This window comes from Monocercomonoides exilis (genome assembly GCF_001643675.1).
Source record: "Monocercomonoides exilis strain PA203 chromosome Unknown scaffold14-1859848, whole genome shotgun sequence".
NCBI lineage: Eukaryota > Preaxostyla > Oxymonadida > Polymastigidae > Monocercomonoides > Monocercomonoides exilis.
The window spans coordinates 1,738,574-1,761,862 of NW_027150559.1; the positions used below are offsets into that span (position 1 = coordinate 1,738,574).

The 23,289-nt window shown below is 39.8% G+C and overlaps 9 protein-coding genes across 9 annotated transcripts; 7 read left to right on the forward strand and 2 right to left on the reverse strand.

Moving 5' to 3' along the window:
• Positions 1 to 1,702: 1,702 nt before the first annotated feature.
• On the forward strand, positions 1,703 to 3,712 carry MONOS_16015 (uncharacterized protein; the record flags this gene model as incomplete). Its single annotated transcript, XM_067868924.1, has 1 exon — positions 1,703 to 3,712. One exon carries the CDS (start codon positions 1,703 to 1,705, stop codon positions 3,710 to 3,712), a length of 2,010 nt encoding a protein of 669 aa, XP_067730554.1.
• A 4,411-nt stretch (positions 3,713 to 8,123) lies between these two features.
• Positions 8,124 to 8,504, forward strand: MONOS_10548 (uncharacterized protein; the record flags this gene model as incomplete). Its single annotated transcript, XM_067863007.1, has 1 exon — positions 8,124 to 8,504. The coding sequence occupies one exon, from the start codon at positions 8,124 to 8,126 to the stop codon at positions 8,502 to 8,504; it is 381 nt and encodes a 126-aa protein (XP_067730555.1).
• A 2,623-nt stretch (positions 8,505 to 11,127) lies between these two features.
• MONOS_17380 (uncharacterized protein) lies at positions 11,128 to 11,475 on the reverse strand (the record flags this gene model as incomplete). Its single annotated transcript, XM_067870295.1, has 1 exon — positions 11,128 to 11,475. The coding sequence occupies one exon, from the start codon at positions 11,473 to 11,475 to the stop codon at positions 11,128 to 11,130; it is 348 nt and encodes a 115-aa protein (XP_067730556.1).
• Positions 11,476 to 15,326: 3,851 nt separating this feature from the next.
• Positions 15,327 to 16,104, forward strand: MONOS_5612 (uncharacterized protein; the record flags this gene model as incomplete). Its single annotated transcript, XM_067875779.1, has 2 exons — positions 15,327 to 15,597; positions 15,857 to 16,104. 2 exons carry the CDS (start codon positions 15,327 to 15,329, stop codon positions 16,102 to 16,104), a joined length of 519 nt encoding a protein of 172 aa, XP_067730557.1.
• A 653-nt stretch (positions 16,105 to 16,757) lies between these two features.
• On the forward strand, positions 16,758 to 16,994 carry MONOS_5611 (uncharacterized protein; the record flags this gene model as incomplete). The annotated part of the gene is made up of 1 exon (XM_067875778.1): positions 16,758 to 16,994. One exon carries the CDS (start codon positions 16,758 to 16,760, stop codon positions 16,992 to 16,994), a length of 237 nt encoding a protein of 78 aa, XP_067730558.1.
• A 289-nt stretch (positions 16,995 to 17,283) lies between these two features.
• MONOS_5610 (uncharacterized protein) lies at positions 17,284 to 17,487 on the forward strand (the record flags this gene model as incomplete). Its single annotated transcript, XM_067875777.1, has 1 exon — positions 17,284 to 17,487. The coding sequence occupies one exon, from the start codon at positions 17,284 to 17,286 to the stop codon at positions 17,485 to 17,487; it is 204 nt and encodes a 67-aa protein (XP_067730559.1).
• A 16-nt stretch (positions 17,488 to 17,503) lies between these two features.
• On the reverse strand, positions 17,504 to 18,262 carry MONOS_5609 (uncharacterized protein; the record flags this gene model as incomplete). The annotated part of the gene is made up of 2 exons (XM_067875775.1): positions 17,504 to 18,038; positions 18,102 to 18,262. The coding sequence occupies 2 exons, from the start codon at positions 18,260 to 18,262 to the stop codon at positions 17,504 to 17,506; spliced, it is 696 nt and encodes a 231-aa protein (XP_067730560.1).
• Positions 18,263 to 18,617: 355 nt separating this feature from the next.
• Positions 18,618 to 18,932, forward strand: MONOS_5608 (uncharacterized protein; the record flags this gene model as incomplete). Its single annotated transcript, XM_067875774.1, has 1 exon — positions 18,618 to 18,932. One exon carries the CDS (start codon positions 18,618 to 18,620, stop codon positions 18,930 to 18,932), a length of 315 nt encoding a protein of 104 aa, XP_067730561.1.
• Positions 18,933 to 21,395: 2,463 nt separating this feature from the next.
• MONOS_5607 (uncharacterized protein) lies at positions 21,396 to 22,177 on the forward strand (the record flags this gene model as incomplete). The annotated part of the gene is made up of 2 exons (XM_067875773.1): positions 21,396 to 21,843; positions 21,900 to 22,177. 2 exons carry the CDS (start codon positions 21,396 to 21,398, stop codon positions 22,175 to 22,177), a joined length of 726 nt encoding a protein of 241 aa, XP_067730562.1.
• Between the last annotated feature and the right edge of the window lie 1,112 nt (positions 22,178 to 23,289).

Consider the following 23,289-nt stretch of genomic DNA (forward strand, 5'->3'; position numbering starts at 1 on the left):
TAAAAATGAATCTTTCTTTATTATTTAGAGAAAGCTGTTTCATTTTTGTGTGACTTATAAGTTTGTATTCAATAATGGAATAATTGGGTTAATTGTCAAAAAGCAACTTACAATGGTTGTTGAGAAAATTCTGCTGTCCACAGTTATTGAAAGTGTCCACCATTATTAACACCAACTATAAAAACAAAGTTTTATGTTTTCAAAAATGAATATGAAAACAGAAAAGAGAAAACTGTAAAAAAATGTTTATTTGTTATGACAAAAATTTTATTTTCATAAAAAATCATCAAAAAACTCATATTTGGGACGAAATTTTTTGCTTTGTAAATTTTGTTCCACTCAACAATTTCTTTTATTTTTCTTAATTTTTACAATTTTCGAAAATTTTTTAACATTTGAATACAAAACTTATTATGATATAATTTCAGAAAAAGTTTGGTACAAATCTTTATTTTTTCACCAAACCTGAAATTTTATCCCATATTATTTTCACACAAAAATTTGAACCTATTATTAATATTACTTTCTGTTTTCAAAACATCGTTTTTCTTTTCTAACTCTATCAAAATTTTTTTTTACATTCAACAGACAAGTGAGAATAAAAATGCTAATTGTTTTATTTCGACTATATATTTTGTTACAAGGATTCTTTTTTGGTGAATCTTTGAATAAGTGTTTTGATAGAAATGCAAAGAATGATTTCGATTTCCAATATTCACCACAATTACATTCTTTTCGTTGTCAAAAAAAAGTGAACTGTCTGGATTATTCATTTTATTTTGAGGCTAAAGATATCGCTCGAAAAGCATATGTGTGTCCATTAAATTACAATCAACTGTTTTTCCTTTTCAATTCCTCAATGGATATAATTCATTTGAGCTTGAAATCGTGTTCAAAAACACATTCTTTATGTTGTGATTCACTTTCATCGTTGAATATCTTGCGTTTAAGCTTTTTCACATCATCTTCATCCTTGAGTCCAATCATCACATCATCAGGAAAAGTTAATATGTCAGTTATAAATATCGTTCTTGTGGATCATTCACAAACAATTGGAAACTCGATTGTTCACAGCAACAACTTTGAATCGATTGTTTTTGCTCACTCAACAGTTGAAAACTTTGTTTTGATGGAATTTGATGGGACAATGTTGTATTCTGGAAAGGTTTCGAACGTCATGATGGAACACTGCCGATTTCAGAACATTTCATGCTCTCATCATCCAACCGGCGATTATAATGACAAACCAACATCCAAACGGATTGATATTTCTTCTTCATTTTTCGAAAACTGTATTCAGCCATATTACGGATCAATGGTGGTTCCATCCAGCATTTCTTTCATCACTAAAAACTCATCATTCAATACATGCCAAAACAGCGTAATTTTTCCCAACTTATCATATGATGCAAGAGTGACTTTCAACGAAGGAAACATTTCGTAAGTTAATTGTTTCTTCAAATGCTCATCACCCAATAATTTTGGAGGTGCTTTGAGCCTTGTTGGCGAAGAAATAATCTGCCTTGTTTTGAGATGCCATTTCAATGAATGCTCTTGTGGAACACCAGATATCAATTGCGATGGTGGATCAATGTACTCCACATTATGCAAAAAAGTGGAAATTTTTGATTCAAATTGCACAAATTCAAATGCGTCTTTCTGCTGTGGAGGAATCACTTCCAATTCAGATCAACAGTTTTTCATGAATAACTGCTATTTTTTCAATTGCCACTCTGAATTCTATGCAGCCATTTTGATCGAGCATCCTGATGGTTCTTTTGTTGATTCAACAGTGGTCTCCTCATGCACTGCGACAAATAATGCAGGAATGTGTTTTTATGCAGCAAATGGAAAAGGATACATCACCGATAGTTATTTTAAAAGCTGTGAATCTGAATGTTGTGGGGCTTTAACTTTCAACAACATTTATGGTGTCAATCACGATGGAACAATAAAATACTGCTTTTTCAATAGAAATGAGGCAGATGATTCCACACGTGGAAGAGATATCACGCTCATGGAGAGCTGGATTAATAAAATATCTGATTCAGATGTTGTTGGATGTTATTCAACAAGCAGCTATCCTCGAGTGGTTGATGGCACAAACAACAAGGATTATTGGCTTCCAGATGCTGTTGTATCTCTCGAAAGTCTTGATGAGTTGTTTGTCTCTTGGCTTAGAGGAGCAGATGAATCTGGCTGTGGATATCGAGCCAGACCTTTCAAGACCATCGGATATGCTTGCTCTGAACGGTCAACTCAATATGTAGTTGTTTTCAATGGGCATTACGAAGAAAATATTATATCAGTCAATTCATTCAAAACGGAATTTATCGGTCACAGATGTGACAATTCGATTGTTCGCTCCATAGATGTGACTTCTGGAAAATCTCTGATTTCAGTGGATAATGGAGAACTTATCATTTCTTTGTTCACTCTCGTCCACGATTCTTCAACCTCAGCTAGTGGCAGTCTTTTGTCTGTGAATGGAAACAGTATAGTGAAGTTTGAAGGATGTGAGATTCGAAGCGAGTCCGAAAGTCAGGCACAGCTATTCAGTCGGTCTTTGATTGAAGCAAAAGGTAAATCGACAATAATCATCAACAATTGTTTGTTCAAGCACATTTGTTTGGAGGATGATCCTTTGATTTCAATGGAATCAGTAAATAATGTTGCTTTTTCAAAATCAGTGTTCGATGGCATTGTGCGAAAGTCAGGAAACGGTTCGTTGATTGAAGTGACAGTGGACGAGGGTGAGAAATTGATTCTTGTGGATTTCAGGATTCGGAACTGCTCTTGTCTCGATGGAAATGATGGTGCATTGATGGTGAAGATGAAAGATAGAAGTGAAGTGTCAATAGGCAACAAAAGCTCAAATGAATTCGGAAGTGGTTTCGAACAATGCAAGGCAGATAAAGGAGGAAGTGAAAGAGGCGTTGGAGGAGGAATCATGATAGACTGCTCTGCTGGAGGGAAGACTTTTGAATTTGGAAGCATCATCTTCACAGGGAATCAAGCAGTGAATAGAAAGAATGTGTTTGTGATTGCCACAGGGGCTGAAGAGTTGTGCTTTCGTTCAAAGTTTGGCTTTATTCTTGATGAAAATTCACTGGATGAGCTGATGGGATTTGAGGAAAGCGAAATAGGGACTGCAATCCCTCTTGTTCTGTTTTGGAAGTCATTTCCTTTGTTCGTGACTGTGAGTGGATCAACTGGCTCTGATCATTTGAAATGTGGATTTTCAGTGTCTCCATGCAGAACATTACAATATGCTGTCAAGACTCATTTCAGTTCTTCCACAAGAAAAATCAAAATTGTCTCTCCTTTCAAGTTTGATTGCTCATCAGTTTTTGATTACTGGGGATATGATATTTCTGTTGAAACGAAGGGGACAGTGATTGAGGTTGTTGGGGATTCATCATCTCCTGAGAATGGATTTATTGAAACAAGAATTGAGACAGACATTTCAAACATATCGTTCTCTCTTCCATCCTCGTTGCCTCAGAGCAAGCCACTTCTGTGCTGCACTTCACATTCGTTGAATATCCTCAATTGTTGTGTCGTTCCATCTGAAAGTAATGTTGTTATTGAATACTGCTTCTGCTGCGATCTCAATGGAACAATGGACCTTGATCACTTCGAAGTTTCAGACATGTGTTTTGGTGGCTTTCCTTTCATTTGTGTTTGTGGAGAGAATGCAATAGGAACATAAGATTCTGTTATTCTGAAAAATGTCACAAGAAATTCAAATGATGGACTGGTTGTAGCCGAGGAAAGAGGATCTTTTTCCATCCAAAACTCAGAGTTTTCATCTTGCACATTGGACAATTGCAGTGCCATTTTCAACAAAAATGGAAATTTTGTGAATATCACAAACACTGATTTTCATTCAATAACTCGCCAGAAGCAGAATGGTGCTTGTCTTTGCATTTCGAGTGAAAACAACTCAGAAGCTGTATCAGTCAATGTTTCTTATTGTGAGTTTTTGAATTGTGGAGTTGAGTCAAAATCAAACGGAGGAGGAGCAATTTATGTCTGTTCAGAAGATCAAATCTCATTAGCAGTCGAGCAATGCAGTTTCACTTCATGCCATGCGCCTTGGTCTCAACAAGGCATCACAAAGGATGGAAGAGGTGGTGCACTATTTCTTGATTTATTTGGCGAGAATCCCTCATTCACAATTGCAGATCACATGTTTTCAGAAAATAAAGCGCAACATGGCAAAAACATGTTTCTGAAGGGCAATGATCTGAATTCCACTGTCACAAATGATAAGTTTGCTTTTCAATATGGACAGATGGCGAGTGATGAAACGCTTTTTGTTGGAAGCGATGCAAATCTGTCAAATACTGATCTTTTCCGATTCCTCATCAAAAATGAGAATGGAACTGTGTTTGTGTCTGAAGATGGGTCTGATGTTTTGAGATGTGGAAGCAATGAAGATCCTTGCAAATCCTTTTGGAAAGGGATGAAGCAAATCAAGTCCGATTCTGTTGAAAAGAAAATAAAGACAAAAGGAGAATGTTCTATCAGAGATGAATTTTTCATTTCCGATTTGGTGATTGAATCATCAACAAGCACAACTAATGAACCTGAGATGAGCAATTTGATGCTTGAGAATGTGTCTCCTGACAAAAATGTGTTGCTGAACGTTAATCGCAATATGACAATTAATCATGTTCGAATATCCACAAGCTCAGATTTTGTGTGTCTGAATGATGCTCTCATTGCCTGCCAAAATGGAAACATCACAATAATGAGTTGCCAGTTCCACTCACTTGCTCCACACACAAATCCTCTTTCAGTTGAATTTGTCCAAATTCTCGAGGGATGTTTGATGATTCAAGATTTGGAAGTGGAATCAATAAACATTGGGCGAAGCATGATCGTGACTTCCAACAAGGTGAATGTTGAAATTATTGAAATGAAAATCCAATCAGTGAATCTGGCTGAAGGAAGTCTGATCAATGTTGACCATGTTCCCACAGACGAAAGAAATAAGGAGAAAAAACAGATTCAAATCAACTCTTCTTCTTTTCTTTCAGTGAACGGAAAGAATGATGAGAGCCGTGTTCTGAGTTGCCTTGACTCCACAAACACGAACATATTCATAGGAACATCGAACTTTTCTGGATGCCAGTCACCGGAAACACAGAAAGGAGGATGCATTCTCATTAAACTGTGCGAGGATGGAAATTTCCACTTGAAAGAATCCATCGTTGAAATGTGTGGGTGCTCAACATCAAATGGAAGGGGAGGTGGGCTTTATTTAAGAACAGAACTCGCAGCAAAGCTCAGCATCCAAATTGAACCAATGAAGTTCGAGGCCAATACAGCCTATGTTGGGAGAGACATATTCATTGAATGCAACGATCTGAACACACAACTGAACGAGACAATGTTCAAAATGGATTTTGATCCGAGCGTTTTTGTTCATGTGAATGCCATGTCTGGGATTGACAAAAACGAATATTCATCTGAGCCTGTGAACCTTCTCGACTTCATTCTCATTTATCAGTCAGACACAGTTATTGTGAGCTCAGAACAGAGCAAAGGAGGGAAAGATACAAAGCAATGCCGAACAACTGCTCTTCCTTGTGCCACCATTGGCTACTCCCTCATCCATCTGACTCATAAAGTGGACAGCAGACTTCTTGTTGACTTGCAGAGTGTGACCAACTGCGAAATCGAACTCTGTGATGTGATCTTGATGTCACGAAAGAAGACAGCAGCTGCTATTGAAATAGAAGAAATCACGGAAATGGAAAAGAGATGCATTGTTCAATGTTCGGGTTCGGTTGTTATAAAGCTAATTTCTTTCTGCTTCCCAACAAAAATAACAACAGCTCACTCCTCATTCTTGTATTCAGAACATGCAGCTCTCTCAATTGAATGTTGTCAATTCTCGGGAAAGACAAGCATTGATAAATCTCACATTTCATTTGCTCTTGTGGAGCTTGTTGATTCAGAATTGAGTGTTTTTGATCTCTTGATTGAAAACATTTTTGTGGCATATCCTTTTCTGATTTGTATTCACTCTTTTTGTGGGAATTTGTCTCTCGGCAAGGTCAGAGTGAATTCTGTTCAAGTCGAAAAGAATATTGTCATTATCGAAGGGAAAGAAAATGTTGACACCGATCAAACCAGAGAATCTTTTTATTTTCTCCACTTAAAGTTCGAGAATATCAGCATTTTTGGTGAAGAATCTTCAGTGATAAGTGTTGACAAATGTGAACATAAAATAGGTTGTGCAAATATATCTGTTGTTCACAAGTGTTGCAAACAAAAAAGGAGGTGCTTTGAAAATGAGTTCATGCCAAAACATTGCTCTGGATTCATTTTTGTTTGATGGAATTGCGGATGTTAACGATAAATGGGATGAGTCGAATGCTGTGCAGGATGATGTTTGCAGACGGAACGGATCAATGGTGGAACTCGAAAACACACCAGCAACAGTGAAAGACACCATCGTATCAAATGCCTCAATTGGAGGGTTGTCTGTGAGAGGCGGAAGCGTTATCATTGAAATGGGGTTGTTCACAAATAACAATCCAAGATTCACAAAATACCCATCTGTGAGAAGAAATATTCTCTGCTCAGATTCTGGAGTGTTGAATGTGATGAGTCTGAAAGGAGGAGATGGATTGGAGAGAAATACATCGTTGTGGATTTTGAATGAAGGATGTGAATTGGAAGGGACGATTGAGGAGAGAGCATCTCCACTGTTCATTCCAGTTGTGGAAGAGGCGAGAAATGAGACAGCATCAGATGGGAGAACAATGATCACTTTGATTGGAAGGCTTCTTCTCCCCTGCAATGTTTCGTTGAAGTTGAGCTTCAGAAATGGAAGGGAAGAGGTGATTGAGAGCTATGGGATTGGTGAAAAGGAAAGTGTGTCAGAGAACGAAATTATTGCAGTTGTTTCATCGGCTCAGATGGGAGCAGTGGGAGAAGAGACAGAAGTGTCTGTGAGTGTTCTGTTTGGAAAGAAAGAATCTCCTTCATCGACTGATTCATTTGTTCTGAAGAACAGAAGCGAAACCCAAGGAAAGGGAGATGACAGAATTGTTGAAGGAGGGAAAGAGGGAAAATCTTATTGGTTGTTGATCGTGATAATCATGGGAATCGTATTGATAATCGTTCTTGTTGTTTCCATCATTCTGGCCATTCGGTGGAAGAAGGTAAAGAATGAAGCAGAAGATCTGAGAGAGATTGTGAATGACAACATCAGAAAAGATCCGAAGGCATTTGAGATGGTGACGATGGAGATGTCGCCTGAGGAGCAGTGGAGGAGAGCAGAGAGGGAGGCAGAGAAGAAGAACGATGAGAGGATAAAGAAGAGGGTGTATGAGAGGAATATGGAACATTCGGAGTCATCAGAACATCTTCTGTCTGAAAGTGGATCGACTGAATACATCTTGGGGAGAGATTCAGACAAGATCTTAGAATGGGCATTGGAGAAAGTTGATGAAAAAGAAGAGGAAACAAGGAAGAGAACACCTTCACCTTCCATTTCATCCATCTCATCCACTTCAACAACTGATTCAGATTCCACTTTTGTTCGTGGGGAGGATTTGTGCCCCACAACCTCATCGATGTCGAATCTGGTGGATGCAATGGCCTGCTCATCGCCTCATGAGAAGCTGATTGTGGATTTGAGGGATTCGCTGTTCATGCTGCTTCATGGGAGGAATGAGAAGAAGGAGATGGCGATTGGGAGTTTGAAGGAGAGGGAACAGACAGCTGCACAGATCCTGTTCTGGGTGGCGAATGGAGCACTGCATACATTTGATGAAGAAAAGGAATTGCCATCGCTGGCCAATCTGAGTCCTCACATTGTGCTGTTCTCAGAGCACATGGTGATCTGCATTGCCCTCCACTCCGACTGCTCATCTTCAGACGATTCCGATTCATCATCCATCTGTTCGATGTCCATGGTTTCTTCATCCTCGTCAAATGTTTCAGTGATGAGCGAGAGATTCACCGACTCACCACCACGTTCATCAGCGTTTGAGGATTGTGAAGACAACAGGAAGGAGTGTCTGAGGTGGAAGGCACCCGAGCTGCAGATGAACAAGAAGATGGGAGAAACAAAGGAGTCAGTGGCATTCTCGATTGGGATGATGGTGTGGGAGTGTCTGACACTGGATATCCCGTTTGGAGAATACGAGGCAGAGGTGGCAGGAGATAAGATATCGAAAGGGGAGAGGCCGAATGTTGAGAAGATCCGAGGGAGTGAACTGTATGAGGTTGTTTGGTCATCGATGGGAAAGGACTGGAACGATCGTCCGACACTGAGCGAGATGAAGCGGGAGTTTTATGGGCATTTCCCGGCAGGGGCTGTGATTGTGACGATGTCGGATGCGATCTGTGAAAGGGGTGGGGAGAGCACGAGAGAGGGGGAAGGCAGTTTTGCGAGTGGGGAAGAAGGCTATTCGACAGTTTTTGAGAACACATCAGAGACAACAAAGAAGACAGAAAAGCAGGAGATGAAAGAGCGGTGAAAGTGAGATGGAAAAGGGGAATGTGAAACAAAATAAAAAGAGAGAGAGATCAAAGGAGAATGTGATATATCTTTGCATCGAAGAATCAGTGGGAGTGCTTGTGAGATGTGTTTTGTAATTTGGTTGTGGTTTTTTCTTTTTCAAAGGATAAGTGGATATTGATAATTTGTTGAAAAGAAGAGTTTGTTTTATTTGGGATGGAAGTGATTTGATGATCACAATCAGCTGCTCACATCTCAAAGGATGATTGTTGCCATTATTCGAAAACGAAATGAGGAGCAACAATTGCTTGAGGAAAGATGAGCAACTGACGGTTTTGTTCTTTTTATTATTTATGTTTGCGATTTGGATAAAATGTCAATTTGTTTTTGAATATTTTTTTTTCCTTATTTAAATTCAATTTGAAAAACGAGTTGTGAAACTGAAATCACAATAAATAATCCACATACATATTTGTCCACATCACATCTATCCGTTTACAAATATTTTTGAATTGTGAAACATTTATCAAAAAATTGAAAACAAATTATAACTGAAAATTCGATATAAAAGCTGAAATATGATTTTTTCAAAACTATTCAATTCGCCTTTTACATGAAATGTGATTTTCTTCAACGAAAAGAAGAATTCTTGCTTTTAAAGTCGAAGAATATAAACCAATTATTGCGAAATGGAAAAGCATCATTTCTGAGCAAACATTTTCAATGGATTCACCAAAAAAATAATTTATGTGTATAATTCTTGTGCATGGAATCTTTATTGTTGCATGCTTTTATTGGATTATCAGTGATTTGAAAATACAATTTTGTAATAATTATATTTCATCACTATCGAGGATTTTTTAACTCATTTTTTGTATTTTTATACAGAAAATTCGTTGATGAAAGACAACACATTTTCATTTGTGAAAAATGGAGCTGTTTGTTGAAAATAAAGTTATTTTTATTGTTTGAAATCTTTTTTCTTTGTTTGAATTCAATAATCCTTTTCAATTCTATTTGTGTATCATCCTTTTTGTATTCGAGTTATTTTTGAAAAAGAAAACTGTAAATACTGAAAAAGATTCACAAACAACGATAATTAAAAACATTTGAAAATTGAAATTATTAGGAAGAACGATTTTGAGGAACAACTGAACCTCATTCTTGAATTAACAAAGAAAAATACTTTTATTGTTTATCAATTTTGACTTTTTATTCTCTGATATTGATTTATTGAAAATGATCCTTCTTTCGCACATTCCTTGTTAGGCATTGAGTTTATTGGCTTTATTTTCTTTTTCATCACACATTAACTTTTTAAAAAACCATGATACATTTTGTATATGGGACAAAATATTTCACCTCAGGCATTTTCACTGAAAAATACTGCACTTTTCATTGACTTTTTGATATCAAAAATCGCAATAAAAATGGGTCCATTTTTTGACATTCGTGAATTGTTGGAAAACTTAATGTTTTGATTACAACGATGCCTGTTCACGGATCTGAAAATCAATTTTATTTTGAAATCTAAGAAAGCGAAATAAAGTTATGAGTGAAACAAAGATTCAATGCTTTGTGCATAAAAAGCTTGAAAGTCCGAATTTTCCACCATATAAGAATTCACATTTTTTTTCAGAAGTGTTGATTTTTCAAAAGTTTCATATCTTTGGAGAGAAATTATTCTTTCAAAAGAAAAAAAGCATGATATTTGTTGAAAGCAAACATGTTTAAGATTATATTCATTCAAAAATTGTCCTTGAAAAAAGTTTTCACTTTTCATTGTTTATTTTTCAATATTCTAAGTGAATTCTCAAACAGAAAATTTTGATAGAAAGATGATTATTTCAAAAATAATCACCCTATTATTTTTCTGAAACATTTTCGCTCCTCATTCCTTTTTCGGTAAGTGGGTGATTTTTTTTGACACCAAAAAAAAAGATCAAAAGTCTAAAAAAAAAATCAATTGTGCCATTTTTTGATCAAAGAGTTAAATCAAATTTTATACAAGCATTAGCTTTTATTTCAGTCGTATATATTTGTTTTATTTCCTTATGCAAAAAAACATACCTCTTTTATGTTTTTTAATGAAAGAGAATTTTTTGATCAAGTTTTTTAAAAATTAACAAAAAATAAACGAATAAAACTTCAGGAAAAAAGTAGAAGATTCAGGACTAACTTTACAATACTGATAATAGGAAAATAAAAACAAAATACATTGGAAAAGTTTGATATTAGAAAAAAAAAATATTTTTTTGATTTTCAAAAAAAGAGAACTGTTAGATATCTTTAATTTCTTATGATTTAACATCACAAAATCATCATTCCAGCTTTGTAGCTCAGCTTCAACAGTAAAACAAAATTGAAAACTGTGGAAAAGGAAATGTTTCTAAGAATAACAATTGATTTAATTTCGTTATCTCTTTCTATTCACCTGATTATTTGGCGTTCAAACTTTCTTCTCCATCTCCTTTGTTCTTCATCCAATAATTTCCATTATTGTTTCTTTCACATTCTCATTCCACATACACCCTCTGTCGCTCCTTAATCGCCAAAATAATTCATTCCACTCATCCTGCACTAACACTTTCTTCTTCTTTTATTTCTTCGTTAATTGCCACTTCCCCTACACTCTCCCTCTCCTATACCAAATGCACCATCACCAACATCCACTCAGCTCCACAAAACCAACAGACTGCTACCAATGGCGGGTGCATCTCATTCGCCTCATCTGCCTCTGCCAACACATTTTCGGTGAGCAACACAGCCTTCTCCACCTGCTCTGTGAGCGAGGATACAAGTTCTGGAGGAAGAGGCGGTGCTCTCATGATCGAGTTCAATGAAGGCTCACAAGTGTCAGAATCCTCCTTTTCCTTCACCAATTTCGTGTTTTCAGCCAACAAGGCCAGTGTCGGAAGAGATATGTATTTTGTGTGTGAATCCCTTGTCGCTTCTGTGAAGGAACCCTTGTTCGCCTTCATGAGAAGCATCACTCAAAAATAAAATACGATTGTTGGACACGATAGAACGCAAATGTTTAACGATTGAGATGTTGACTTATTAATATTTCTCAGTTGACAATACGCAAACACGGTAGATATTGGTAGCGTGTCTGGTGTCAAGGAAGTGAATCGTGGTTTGGAGAAAGGATCATGTTTGAATGAGAACGACGGGATTGGACTCCTGAAAAATGCGCAGAAAAATGTGGCAAAGACGAAGATAAAGGAGAAGATAAAATAAGCAGAAGATGAAGATGAAGACGCTGTTGTAGCAACAGAATTGCCTGTCTGTTTGTTTGTGTGTGCGTTTCTTGAAAAGTGAAAAGTCTAAAAAGGAAGTTAAAAATTATTAATTCTATTCATTCTTTTTCTCTCACTTTCTCTCTCCATCTCCTTCTCTTCCTCTCCCCTGGTTATATTTTTTTTCTCTCTATCCCCTTCTTCAGCCTCCATTCCCTTCGCTGCTTCTTTTCTATCTTAAGATTCCCTCCTTTCTTCTACTCTTTCACTTTCGTATTCTCACTGAAGATGTCGTGAGAAGGCGCAAAAGAAAAAATCGGTACGCAGATTCGGCTGGCGGTGTGTTTTTATACGGCCGAATGAAAATGTGGTGGAGTTGAAGAGGAGGTTAATGCAAGAAAGAAGAGAGGATTTCTGTTTCTGGTGATGTGAGCTTGGCTGACTAGAATAGCTAAGCTTCAAAGCGGTCGGTGGAGGTATATCTGAGAAGGAAGAAGTATACGAGAAGGAAGATGTGAAGGAGAAGCAGTTACAAAAGAAGGAGATACTGATAATAAAAAAGCTCTTTTGTTGATTTTGCAGAAATGAAGAATAAGAATAAGAAGAAGAAGAAGAAGAGGGATTACAGATGGTATTAAGAAGAACAACGCTGTCAGCTGCAACGGCGAGATCATTGGCGTTGAGATGCTCGATGGAGGAGCTTGAGCCATAGCCGAACACGAGCAGTGAAGAGGAAACACCGAGAGCAGAGAGGTTGGCGTGGGAGATAAAGAATGAAGAAATGTGAAGAGAACGAAGAGTGGGGCAGGAGAGATGGACGAAATTTTAAAAGAAGATTTATAGAAGAAGTTATCTCATGAAAACACAAAAAAGTGCGGAGTTGAGGTGGACATACTTGTCGGCTGCAGAAAAGAGGGAAGAGGATGCAGTGAGGGATCTGTCGAGAGGAGAAGAGGGAAGAGTGTGCAGATGCGAAGGAAGAGTGAAAAGAAATATTGCAGAAGATGAGGATGCAGTTATTGAGAAAAGCGACAATAGCAATGAGAAAGTTGTGGGGAAGAAAACAAGTACAAGATTTCCCGAGGTTCAATCGACTCGGATGAAAGCAAGGGAGATCGGTGTATCGAAGGAGGAGGCGAAGATTCAGAAGGCGTTGCAGATGGCGCGGGAGATATGGAGTGTAAATGTGGAGAGTAAAGCGCAGGGGACAAGCGGGGAGCAGTACTGGCAGGAAGAGGAGTCAGTATATAATTCGACGAATATCTGGTGGGTGTGGAAGAAGGTGATGAAGGGGAGGAGGAGAGATCAAGGACGGTAACGGTGTTGGTGTGGGAGGAGTCGGAGCAGGTGATGGAGGTGTTTGTGGCGAGGGAAGGCTGGGTGAAATCGAGGGAAAAGAGGTGCTCGTTGATTTGGTAGCGGATGCTGGAGCACTGGAGAAAGGCATCCTCATCCACGAAGGCGTCGTTCAATGCACAGCAGTGGTTGAAGATAGGGAAATGGATAGAGTATTTTCGAACTCGGTGCAGTCGACAAACATCTCGCTGCCTCTGACTGTTAAGCCGGAGCAGATGCATTATGTGAGGATTTATGATAATATGCCCAACAGCTACTCCAGTTAAAATGGAATGAAGTATCTCGTAATATTGTTCAGCCGAATGCCCACTTGCGAGCAAATCGAAGCCCGTGTCCTCTTTCACAAATGCCTTGTTGACCATGATTGCCCAGAAATACTCACAAGAGAGATCGAGCGAGATGAATCGGCTGTGTCCAACTCAAATCCGCTAAGCTTATTGAGAAAGCTCAAGTTTGTGCAGAACTTGATCCTGTTTAATTGGCTTATATCCACAACAGCCTGAAGCATGCTTTTAATTGTCAACTTCTATTTGTCATTCCTCGTATCGCATCCAGTTAACATCACATGCACAAGGGCAAACAACCTGATGGCATCAGCTGCATCCAAGAACATTTCGCCACCCAAGCCATGGCTCTGTTCCTCACTTATCATAGATAAGGCGGTACACTCTCAAAGGATGAGCCGTTTATCAGCAGTACAGCCCCTGTCGCCAGCTCAGCTGTAACATTACCTCCTCTGGCTTTTGTTTGGTTCCTCATTTCCTGCACTGCCTCGCCTCTTCAAACCCCTGCCATATTCACCTGCCTGCCATCTCAACTCCACTTCGGCACACGCTCAGAAATCAATTTTCTTCATTGAACAGCATTGCTGCCTTCATGCTGTATTTATAAAAACAAACTGCATGTCATATTTTATTGCATTTCGAAGTCGCTCAGGATCGGCCTTTCAGAGCTTAATTATACCTGCCTGATAAATTGTCTTTCCACATCTCAAAGTTTTCAGGTGCAACATGAGTTACGCTGTTGGTATGGCCAGTTGAATTGGAAGCTGCGCAAACGGTAGAATGCACCAAAAGCTATCAAACTTCTGACTCAAACGATAAGTCAGAAAGATTTTTATTATCAATTGATGCAGAGTTATCAGTGAATATGGAAGTTTTGCAAACAGGCAGATCAGCTATCGCAGCAAAGCATTGAACGATGTTGAGGTCCAGATAACAGAAGGAAGCTTAAAAAAGGAGGAAGCGGAAGAAGGATTGTCAGAGAGGAAGATGAGGGAAAAGAAGTGTGGATGTCTGAAAGGAAGTTGCAAAAACGCTAAGGGAGCTTTTGATTTGTCTAAAGAAAAACTTCCTGAATTGCATAGATTCTTATCTTAATATTTTTTCTTTAATAATTTTTCTATAACTTTTTTAAATCAAATTTTTAAATCAATATCTTATTGAGAAACATTTGTATATGGGTAAATTTTTTTGAAAAGTTCCTCGACTTTAATTCTGTCCCACAAAAGATCAAAAATGATCAAAAAATATCGATCATTCCGTTCCCATTTAAGTTTCGAAAATGTTATTTGTTGTTATTTATTTCGCTTTTTATTGAAAAATAGGATACAAATTTGTTCATATCATATAAACTTTTAACTTTATTACGAAATACACACTTGTTAGCAACTGCTTTCCAGCTATTTGAATCATATGAGTTGCATATTTTTATTTCTTCAATTTCATTTCATTAGTTCGAATATTCGTTATAAATTTATGGATGTTCTCTAAGTTTTTGTTATTTTCTTTTGTTGCAAACCAAATAAAATTGATTTGCTTTAATTCGAGAATTTTTCATTAAAAAATTATCAGTTAGGAAAAGTTTATCAAAAATACACTTGTAACAATCGGAAGATATTTAAAAAGGAGTTGACATAAAGCAATTATTAATAAAATTTCAGAAAATTGTGGAATGAAACATTTTTTTCCCGAAATAAACTGGAGTTGTTACAAACAAAAACAAATTTTATAAAAATTAATATTCAAATAGTTTGAATCATTCAAGTTTCTTTCATCTTGATATGTGCCTTTTTCTTCTCCCTTCCATTTTATATAAATACATTTTTGAAAGATATCCTGCTTCAAATATTTTTATTGCTCGAAAAATGAAGATTTCCGTGGCTGATTGATCTTCCTGATCCGAATGTGGATGTTGTGTTTGTATTTCCATTGGAGCTGTTGTATGACACGAAAGCCTATTTCAAAATGCTTCTTGTGGCAGGGGTTGCGCAGAAGTCGTCTCTTCGCTCAGCGCCTGCGTCTTCTTTGTCTTCTTCAACTGGAGCAGCACGCCGATCGACTTCACCATTTCGGAGGCGGAGAAGCGAAGAGAAGAAGGCGGCAGGAGATGATCAGCCATCATCAGCGCCTGCGATTGATCCTTCGGATGCGTCGGTGGTGGCAGCGTCATACACATCGGCAGGAGCGATGGACAACATCAAGAGGCGGCTGCGGATTGCGGTATCTGAGGATGCTGGTTTGAATGCGCTGCACATACCACAGTCGCTGCTGCTACTGTGGGGACATATTGAGGAGCTGTGAGCATTGCAGTGTGGGAGTGTTTTGTGTGTGCCTATGACGTGGCGCTTTCGGTGATGCTTTCGGTTCCGCTGGTGGCTCTGCTTTCTTCGCTTGTAACGTCGGTGTGCACGAAGTCGGGGAGCAAGTGGATATTTGCGGTGGCAGATGTGAATGCGATCCCGTCAATCTATGATCTATTTGACCCATCAACGCAGATATGGAGATCACAGCAGTCGAGGTGTGCGGATGTGAAGTTGGGGAGATTGATTCGAAGGAGCTGTCAGAGGTGTGGCTGGGGATGGAGGATGTTATTCTGTCACAAGTATCGCTTGCGCTGGCTGTGCTGGAGGAGCAGGAAGAGGCAGAGGAAGGAGAAAGGGGAGGCAAAGAGGGAGAAGAAGAGGGAGAAGAAAAGGGAGGTGATGGGAATGAGGAGAAAGGCGGCTATCCAGCAGCGCATTGAATGTTTGTGGAGAGAATCAAAGGGAATCAGGGGAATCTGTAATAAGCGAGGCGCAGCTTGTTGTGGAGGAGCTTGGGCCGTGTCGGCTGAGGTTTGTGAAGGCTGATGCTGAGGTGGGTGTAAGCAAGCAGCATGCGGTGGAACCAGAAGTATGCAGTTCTTTGTCAGCCTATTGCATACAACAGGAGAACAGAAGAGCAGAAGAAGCAGCAGATGGGCCTTTGGGAATAATTTCAGATGGAAGTGAAGGAAGTGTGAGGAACAGGTGGAAATATAAGTTGATCATTTGACAATTATTGAGGAAAAAGATAAATCCGATGAAGAAGAAAGGTTAGATAGTCGTTTGACTTATGAGGAGTGATAAGAAGAAGAAGACGAAGAGGAGGAAAATGGAAGGAAAATTGAGTGCAGATAGAAGATGGAGTGTCGTGGTTGTTCTATTTGGTTGAGGAATTAAAAGAAGTGCCTAAAACCAAAAAGGCAATCAACAAAAGATGCTTGCGCGCATTGCACATGGGAAGACTTTTGATGTGCTGGGCGAGCTGAACATGCAGCTGCCTTGAAGCTGTGCAAAGATGCAGATGAAATGGCGGAGATCCAGTTGAGAAACAAAGTCGAAGAGGAATCTAACTTTAGAGCCGAGCTAGATCCTCATGCAGCATGGGACAGAGAGTGAAACAAGGATAAAGCAGGCGATTTCAGAGGAATTTGTCGTTATGGATAACTCCCTTGTTGAATGGTTCGAGCACAAAGCAGAGGAGTTCGAGTTTGTGATTGATATCTATATCAGCCAGGATGAGCTGAACCTCCTTGCGAATGTGCACATTGTGATGAAGCAATGGTTACTGTACTGCGGAGTGAAAGCGTCTGTTGTGATGGAGCACAGATGATTCCGCGAAGGTGAAGTTCACAACGGAGAAAAGAATTGAAGCTTCACTGCAGAGCAGAGAAGGAGCAGAAGCAGGGAATGCGAAGGAGATTCTGAGCAATTGTTCAGCTACACTGTCAGTGCATGCGTTTGAGTGCGTGCTTGATAAGGCGTCTGATGCGGATAAACAACTGTTTTGGCAGGGTGAGTGAATGGAGGCAGAGGTGCAGAAGAGGGGGAAGCGGGTTCATTCAAAACGTTAGACAAGAGAATCGGTGTTGAAGAGGAATTTGTTCAGAAAAGACAGTCGAATGCTGTACAGACGATGGGTTTACGCGGCTATGATGCTTCGTACGCCATTTCTAACCGACCACGCTTTCTCAGCGGTTGTTCCTATGGATGCTCCCATAGCATTAAAGATGGCAGCAGAGAATCTGCATTACAATTTTATTTCTTCTTCTTCTTCTTCTTCTTCTTCTTCTTCCTCCTCCTCCTCGTCGTCGTCTTCTTTGTAATTTTCTATTTTTTTTTTTAGTGTCTGTTCCTTCTTCTCATCCTCCTCTTCATCTCAAGTATCTCATCTGTCACATTCCTCTTCTTCTCTCTCTTCATCAGCCTCAGCGCACACATCTCTGGAAGCACCTGCTTTGAACAGGATTTCAAATGCGTGTTTTCCGACAAGTTGCTCATCGATGTGCTTGTATCAATGGCTTCACAGTGTTTGCGCAGCTCCATCGACCGCCTCATCTCCAGATGCGACGAAGAAGAGCACTTGTGCGACGAAAGGGACAAAGGCATCGGAGGTGGTCCATCATCAAGGTGAGTAGGAGATTTGAACAGACGAGGAGGCGAATAGAAGAAGCGCTTCTGCGACGAGGTGTGTAAAGATGGAGAGAGCATGCCAATGAGAAGCGGAGGCGCATCAGTTGCGGAAGAATAAAGATGCGCAATAAGAGCAGATGATAGGGATGAGGAGGAAGTGGTGGAGAAGATAACAGACGAAGTGACTGCAGCTGGCAAGTTTGATGAGGTAGTTGGGGCCACAACAGCAGCAGATTGTTGGAGGCTTCCTGGATGAGCCAAATGAAAAGTGCGGGAAGGAGAGCTCGCCTGTGCGAGTGACTGCTACGATGTGGCTGAGGAAGTGCGGGTGTGGAGAGAGTTCGTGTTCAAAGAGGAAGACAATGATTGAGATTGAGATTGAGATTGAGATTTAGACTGAGACTGAGACTGAGATGAAGGCTGAGGCTGTCTGGTGAGTGCAGGGCCAGGCGAGGTGGATGTGGACATCTGCCGGATGGGCTGAGAGAAGGAAAGAAAAGCAGAGAAAGAGGAGGAAGCGAGAGATGTTGGAGAAGTCAGAGAGGCCAAGGAAGAAAAAGCAGAGGATGATAAAGGTGGAAGTGAAGACGACTACGACGAAGAAGAAGAAGATGATGATGATTCAATGAATGTAGTTAAAGATCCCTCAAGCACAATCGCCGGAGCCAACAGAGATGCAGACACAGAATACGATGTGTCATCAAAGAATGAGCGAAGCGTGGCTAACGCAAAAGTGGTAGAAAATGAAGTGTTTGAGGTACTGATTTCAAAGCGGTGCGCTGTTGATGAGTGTGTCCGTGCCATTGACGTGGTTGTTTGAGTGATGGCGGGTGCAGGAAAGATGGGGGAAGTGGCTGAGAAAGAGGCAAAGGTGGAAACTGTCAATGAAGGAGAAGTAGATATAGAAGAAGAAGAAGAAGAATTTAAAGGAGGAGGAGGAGAAGGGGAAGAAGGAGGAGGAAGAAGAGGAGGTGAAGAAGAAGATAAAGGAAGAGGAGGGGAAGGAAGAGGAGGGGGAGGAGGTGAAGAAGTAAAAGGAATGGAAAGAGAAGAAGAAAGAGAAGAAGATGTAGAAGAAATAGAAGGAGGAGAAGAAGAAGAAGAAGAAGGAAAGAGAGGAAACAATGGCTGGAGTTGAATGGTTTGGGGAAACGAGTGGAGATGAAGCAGGCGGTTGTGCAGGAGTTTTTGAATGTTTTGAGCAAAAAGAGGGAGATGATTGAGGATGAATGGAAGGCGATGTAGTATGTGGAGAGGGAGAAGATGCATGCGGCGCGGATGTTTGCGTGTGATGTGGTGATGATGAACACTACAGCTTCGGAGATGTCGGCAGAGGTGCTGATGCAAGCGACAGGATTGATCGCGCTGCAAAATGGCAGTGCGAAAAGGACATAAATCATTGCACTTGGGTATGATGGCACTCTTACGTAATTTTGTGGGTAACACTTTTTGCTGAGAAAAGTGTTTGTGCTATATCAAGAACATTTGATGATTAGGTCGTCGAATGTGTGTTGCAGCAGAGAGTGAGGGCTTATGGTGGGGTGAAAGCAGAATGGAGGGTACTGGAGGCAGATTGGAGGGACAGGAAAAATATGTCGCAGGATGCGTAAAATGAAGTGCTGCTTGAGTTTCTGGAGAAGAAGAATGTGCAAAGAGTAGAAGTGGATTTGTTGATGATTATATGGTAGTTAATGGAGAAAAGTGTATCTGAACTTGTGGTTTGGATACTGTTGGATGCATGTTGGATGGTGCTGTGGTGCTAATGCATGAGATAACAAAGGTGAAAGGTAGGCAAGTGTGTTGGAGTTTCTCCATTTGATAAATGTGCATATTTTTGTGTTTGGGATAGAAGAAGAAGAGCAGTGGGATGAGGAAGAAGAAGAGATGATGATGAAGAGAGAATGAAAATGGAGCGAAGAAAAAGGGATGACGGAAGAGAGAAGATGAGTTTTGATAATTCCGTTTCAACAATTGCTTTTATCAAAGCTGAATTGGATGTTGAACCTGAATCAGAGACTGCAGCCACTTTGATCATCATTTCCCCTGATTTCATGCTTCTGATCAGCAAAGGTCAATTCATCACTCATCTGAATCATTCCATTCACAACAACTTTCTTAACCCCTGCAAGTCGTGTGAGAGAGCGCTTCATTGTCAAACATGGGAATTGAACAATTCCACAATGTGAGTGATCGGATGCCTCGGAATGGCTCACATATATTTCTTCTGGAGAGAGAAGGAGATGAACTCAGATTTATGTATATAATGTCATTGAGAATACAAATGTTGTCTATCAATTGTTAACTATTCAATTAAAAAAACATGATATAATAATAAATAAAAAATAAAATTTATTTGTTAAAATTAAATGGAAACCACTAAACTTATCCGATTAACAGTTGCATCGTATGTGTGTTCTATCTTCGCAATCATGTCAAGTTCACGTGCATAATGCAAAAGAAAAACTCCACTCAAAGGAAATTTTAAATAAACATTTAAAATCAAGTTTGTCAGGATAAAGAATTGAAACGTACCTTGCACATTTCATTAATAAACAATTGCATAACCATCCATGCTAATTAAACCTTTTCATATTCAAAAACTGAAATTTTTATTTTGATCTAAATACTGGATATATTATTTTTAGTTTCAAATAGTTTTTTCTCACAAAGAAGTTTGCAATGAACAAACAAACATAGTTGAAAAGGTTTAATTTTTTCATTTGAATTATGGTAACGGAATGTTTAAAAATAAACTTCCATGGGTCAAATTTTTGATCTGATGTCACTTTTCAAAAAAATTTAGCCATATATAAAAATAAGAAACTTTCTATTGCTAATATGATTAAACATCTGCGTCACATGCCTTCTGACGTGAACATTTTAGGAGTGACGTGACGTGAATGAAAAAATTTTATTTTCTTATAAAAAAAATTTGAAAAAATAAAAAACAAGACATGCAAAGAAAAATTGAATTTTTTGTAATTCATCTTTCATTATTGAGAAGGCTTTTAAAATTTTTTTCATTTTATAAAATGTTCATTTCAATTTTTATATGAACAATGGGTTGCGTCGTGATCATTTTTTAATGGTATTAATACCAAGGCATTCGCTTCACTGCCTGTCACTGACGTGATTTAAGTCAGTGGTCTATTTTTTCAAATGTTTGTTTTTTTTATTTGAAAAAATGTTTATATGAAAGTTTTAAACTTGTTAAAATTTTTTATTTATCGTTTTTGAATAATTTTTATTTTTTCATTTTTTCAAATATTTTTTCTAACTTATTTCAATCTTTAAAGCACGCCCTTCACATAGATTTGGATCGGACAAAATATGTGCTTATCAAAACTCAAACAATGGCAGGAGTTTAGAGGCTGAGTATCAGAAGCGAATAACGGTTCGGAGAAGATTGGACGTGCAGTAGCGTGCGAGGTGCTGTGAGAATTTGTCAGCAGGCATGGGATGTTGAAAAGTGCAGAGCAGCAGCAGAGTTGGTTGTGATGGAGTCACAGTTATTCATGTTTTCAATGATATTTCAAAATTGAAATGGGAGATTGAGGAGGAAAGACGGATGCGTGCTGGTGGTTGAGGAGTGTGTAGTGAGATGGGAGGAGCTGACACAGATCGATATGCAGGTGATCCAACAGAGGAGGGAGCGTGCGGAGGTAAGGAGCACAGCAGTGAGCGGGGTGTTTGGTGCGGGGAGCAGGAGCGGGCTGTGCCGGATGGAGTCGCAGCTGGTGCTTGTGGAGGAGTGCGAGTGCCGGGTGTGGAACACGAGCGTTGTGAACTCGTCGAAGGGCGGGATCGGGCAGCGCGGGGGCGGGGTGGTAGATGTGCGGGGCATCCGGAACGGGGAGCGGGCGGGGGGGAGCAGGTCGTGGTGGATCATGGAGGAGTGGTGTGTGGTGGAGGGGGCGAGTGGAGGGGCAGGCGGTGTGTACTTCCGGCCGGTGCTGACGAACGTCAGCTGGACAAGCAGCGCGGGTCAGGCGCGGCTGGAGTTTGTGGAGCGGGAGCTGGTGCAGTGCGGGCTGTTCTTCCAGATAATTGTACGGGGGGGCAGATGGGGGCAAGCGGGTGAGGACATACCGTTTTGAGAGCACAGGGCAGAACACGGAGCGGTGGGGGTTCGGGAGAATCGGGCGGGAGGTGATTGAGGAGAGCGAGGCAGAAGAGGAGGAGCTAGCGCGGGTGATGTATTCGAGCGAGGAGCTGGCTGTGGAGGAGTGGAGAAACGGGGAAGGGGGAGAAGGGGGAGAAGGGAGGGCAGGGGAGGATACAGTGAACGATGAGGCAGGGGAAGGAAGAAAGTTCAACGCAACAGCAGCAATTATCTGTGGAAAGGAGAAAGAAAGGGGTGGGCAGTGGGAGGGGACTGTTTGAGCTGCATGGGTGGACGATCATACTGCATATTGAAGTGAGTACGGTGGGCGTGACATTGGTGATGACTGTGGGGTTCCACATGCAGCTGCGATGGAAGAGGAAGCAGCAGGAGCAGCGGCTTGTGCAACCCAAGGAGATTTAAGAAGCAAATTGGAAGAGTAAAGTGTGGAATAGATGCTCCGAAAGCATCGAAGGAATTGAAGGAAGAGCTGGAGAAGAAAGTGGTGATGAAGGATGGAGATCCATGATGGAAATAAAAAAGGGAATGGGGGATGTGGAAACGGAAGAGTGGAGGTGAAGTATGGGGTTTAGGAAGAGGAAGATAATTCTGAATATCAAGTTAGAGAATTGTTTGGAGTTGCGAATAAGAATGCAGGACGGATGCTGGAGCAGCAGCACTGCGAGTAATTTTCAGAGAAAGTTGTGTTGTGGGGTATGCACAGGTGCCGTCACATCCAGCGGAGCGGGGAGTCCTGGATGCTGCTGATGAACTTGAACCCGTGAGCAGTGATGGTGAATGGACTGGATGTGGCGATGAAGCAGGATAAGATCCAACGGCGAGGAGAGGTGCGAACGTCGGAGGAGTGGGAAATGCAGTCAAAGGCACCGGATATTTTAGCGAGAGAAGATTATGGGAATGAAAGGAGGAAAAGGGAGCTGAGGGAAATAAGAGATGCAGTGCGGCTGGCGAAAAAGAAAAAGAATAAGATAAAGATAAAGATAAAGATAAAGATAAAGATAAAGATAAAGATAAAGATAAAGAAATGGAAATAGAAATAGCAAAAGAAGATGAGAAGAGGAGGAGGTGAAAGAAAAAAGAGGTGAAGACGAAGTATTCAATGGAGAAAAAGAAGAAAAAGAATATGATAATGACGACGATGATGAATGAATAAAAAGGAAGAAAATCAAAACCATCAAAATGAATAGCAATGACGCGCATTAATTTTTTATTCAGACAAAGAAACTTTCACAAAAAGGAGATGAACAACTTTCAAAATGAAAATAAAGAAACAAATTCTGAATACAGAAAACAAAAAAATATGTAATTTTTGAAATCATTTTTTTTTTTAAATATGAAACATGAAAGTATTTCTTTTCATATTCATGGACAA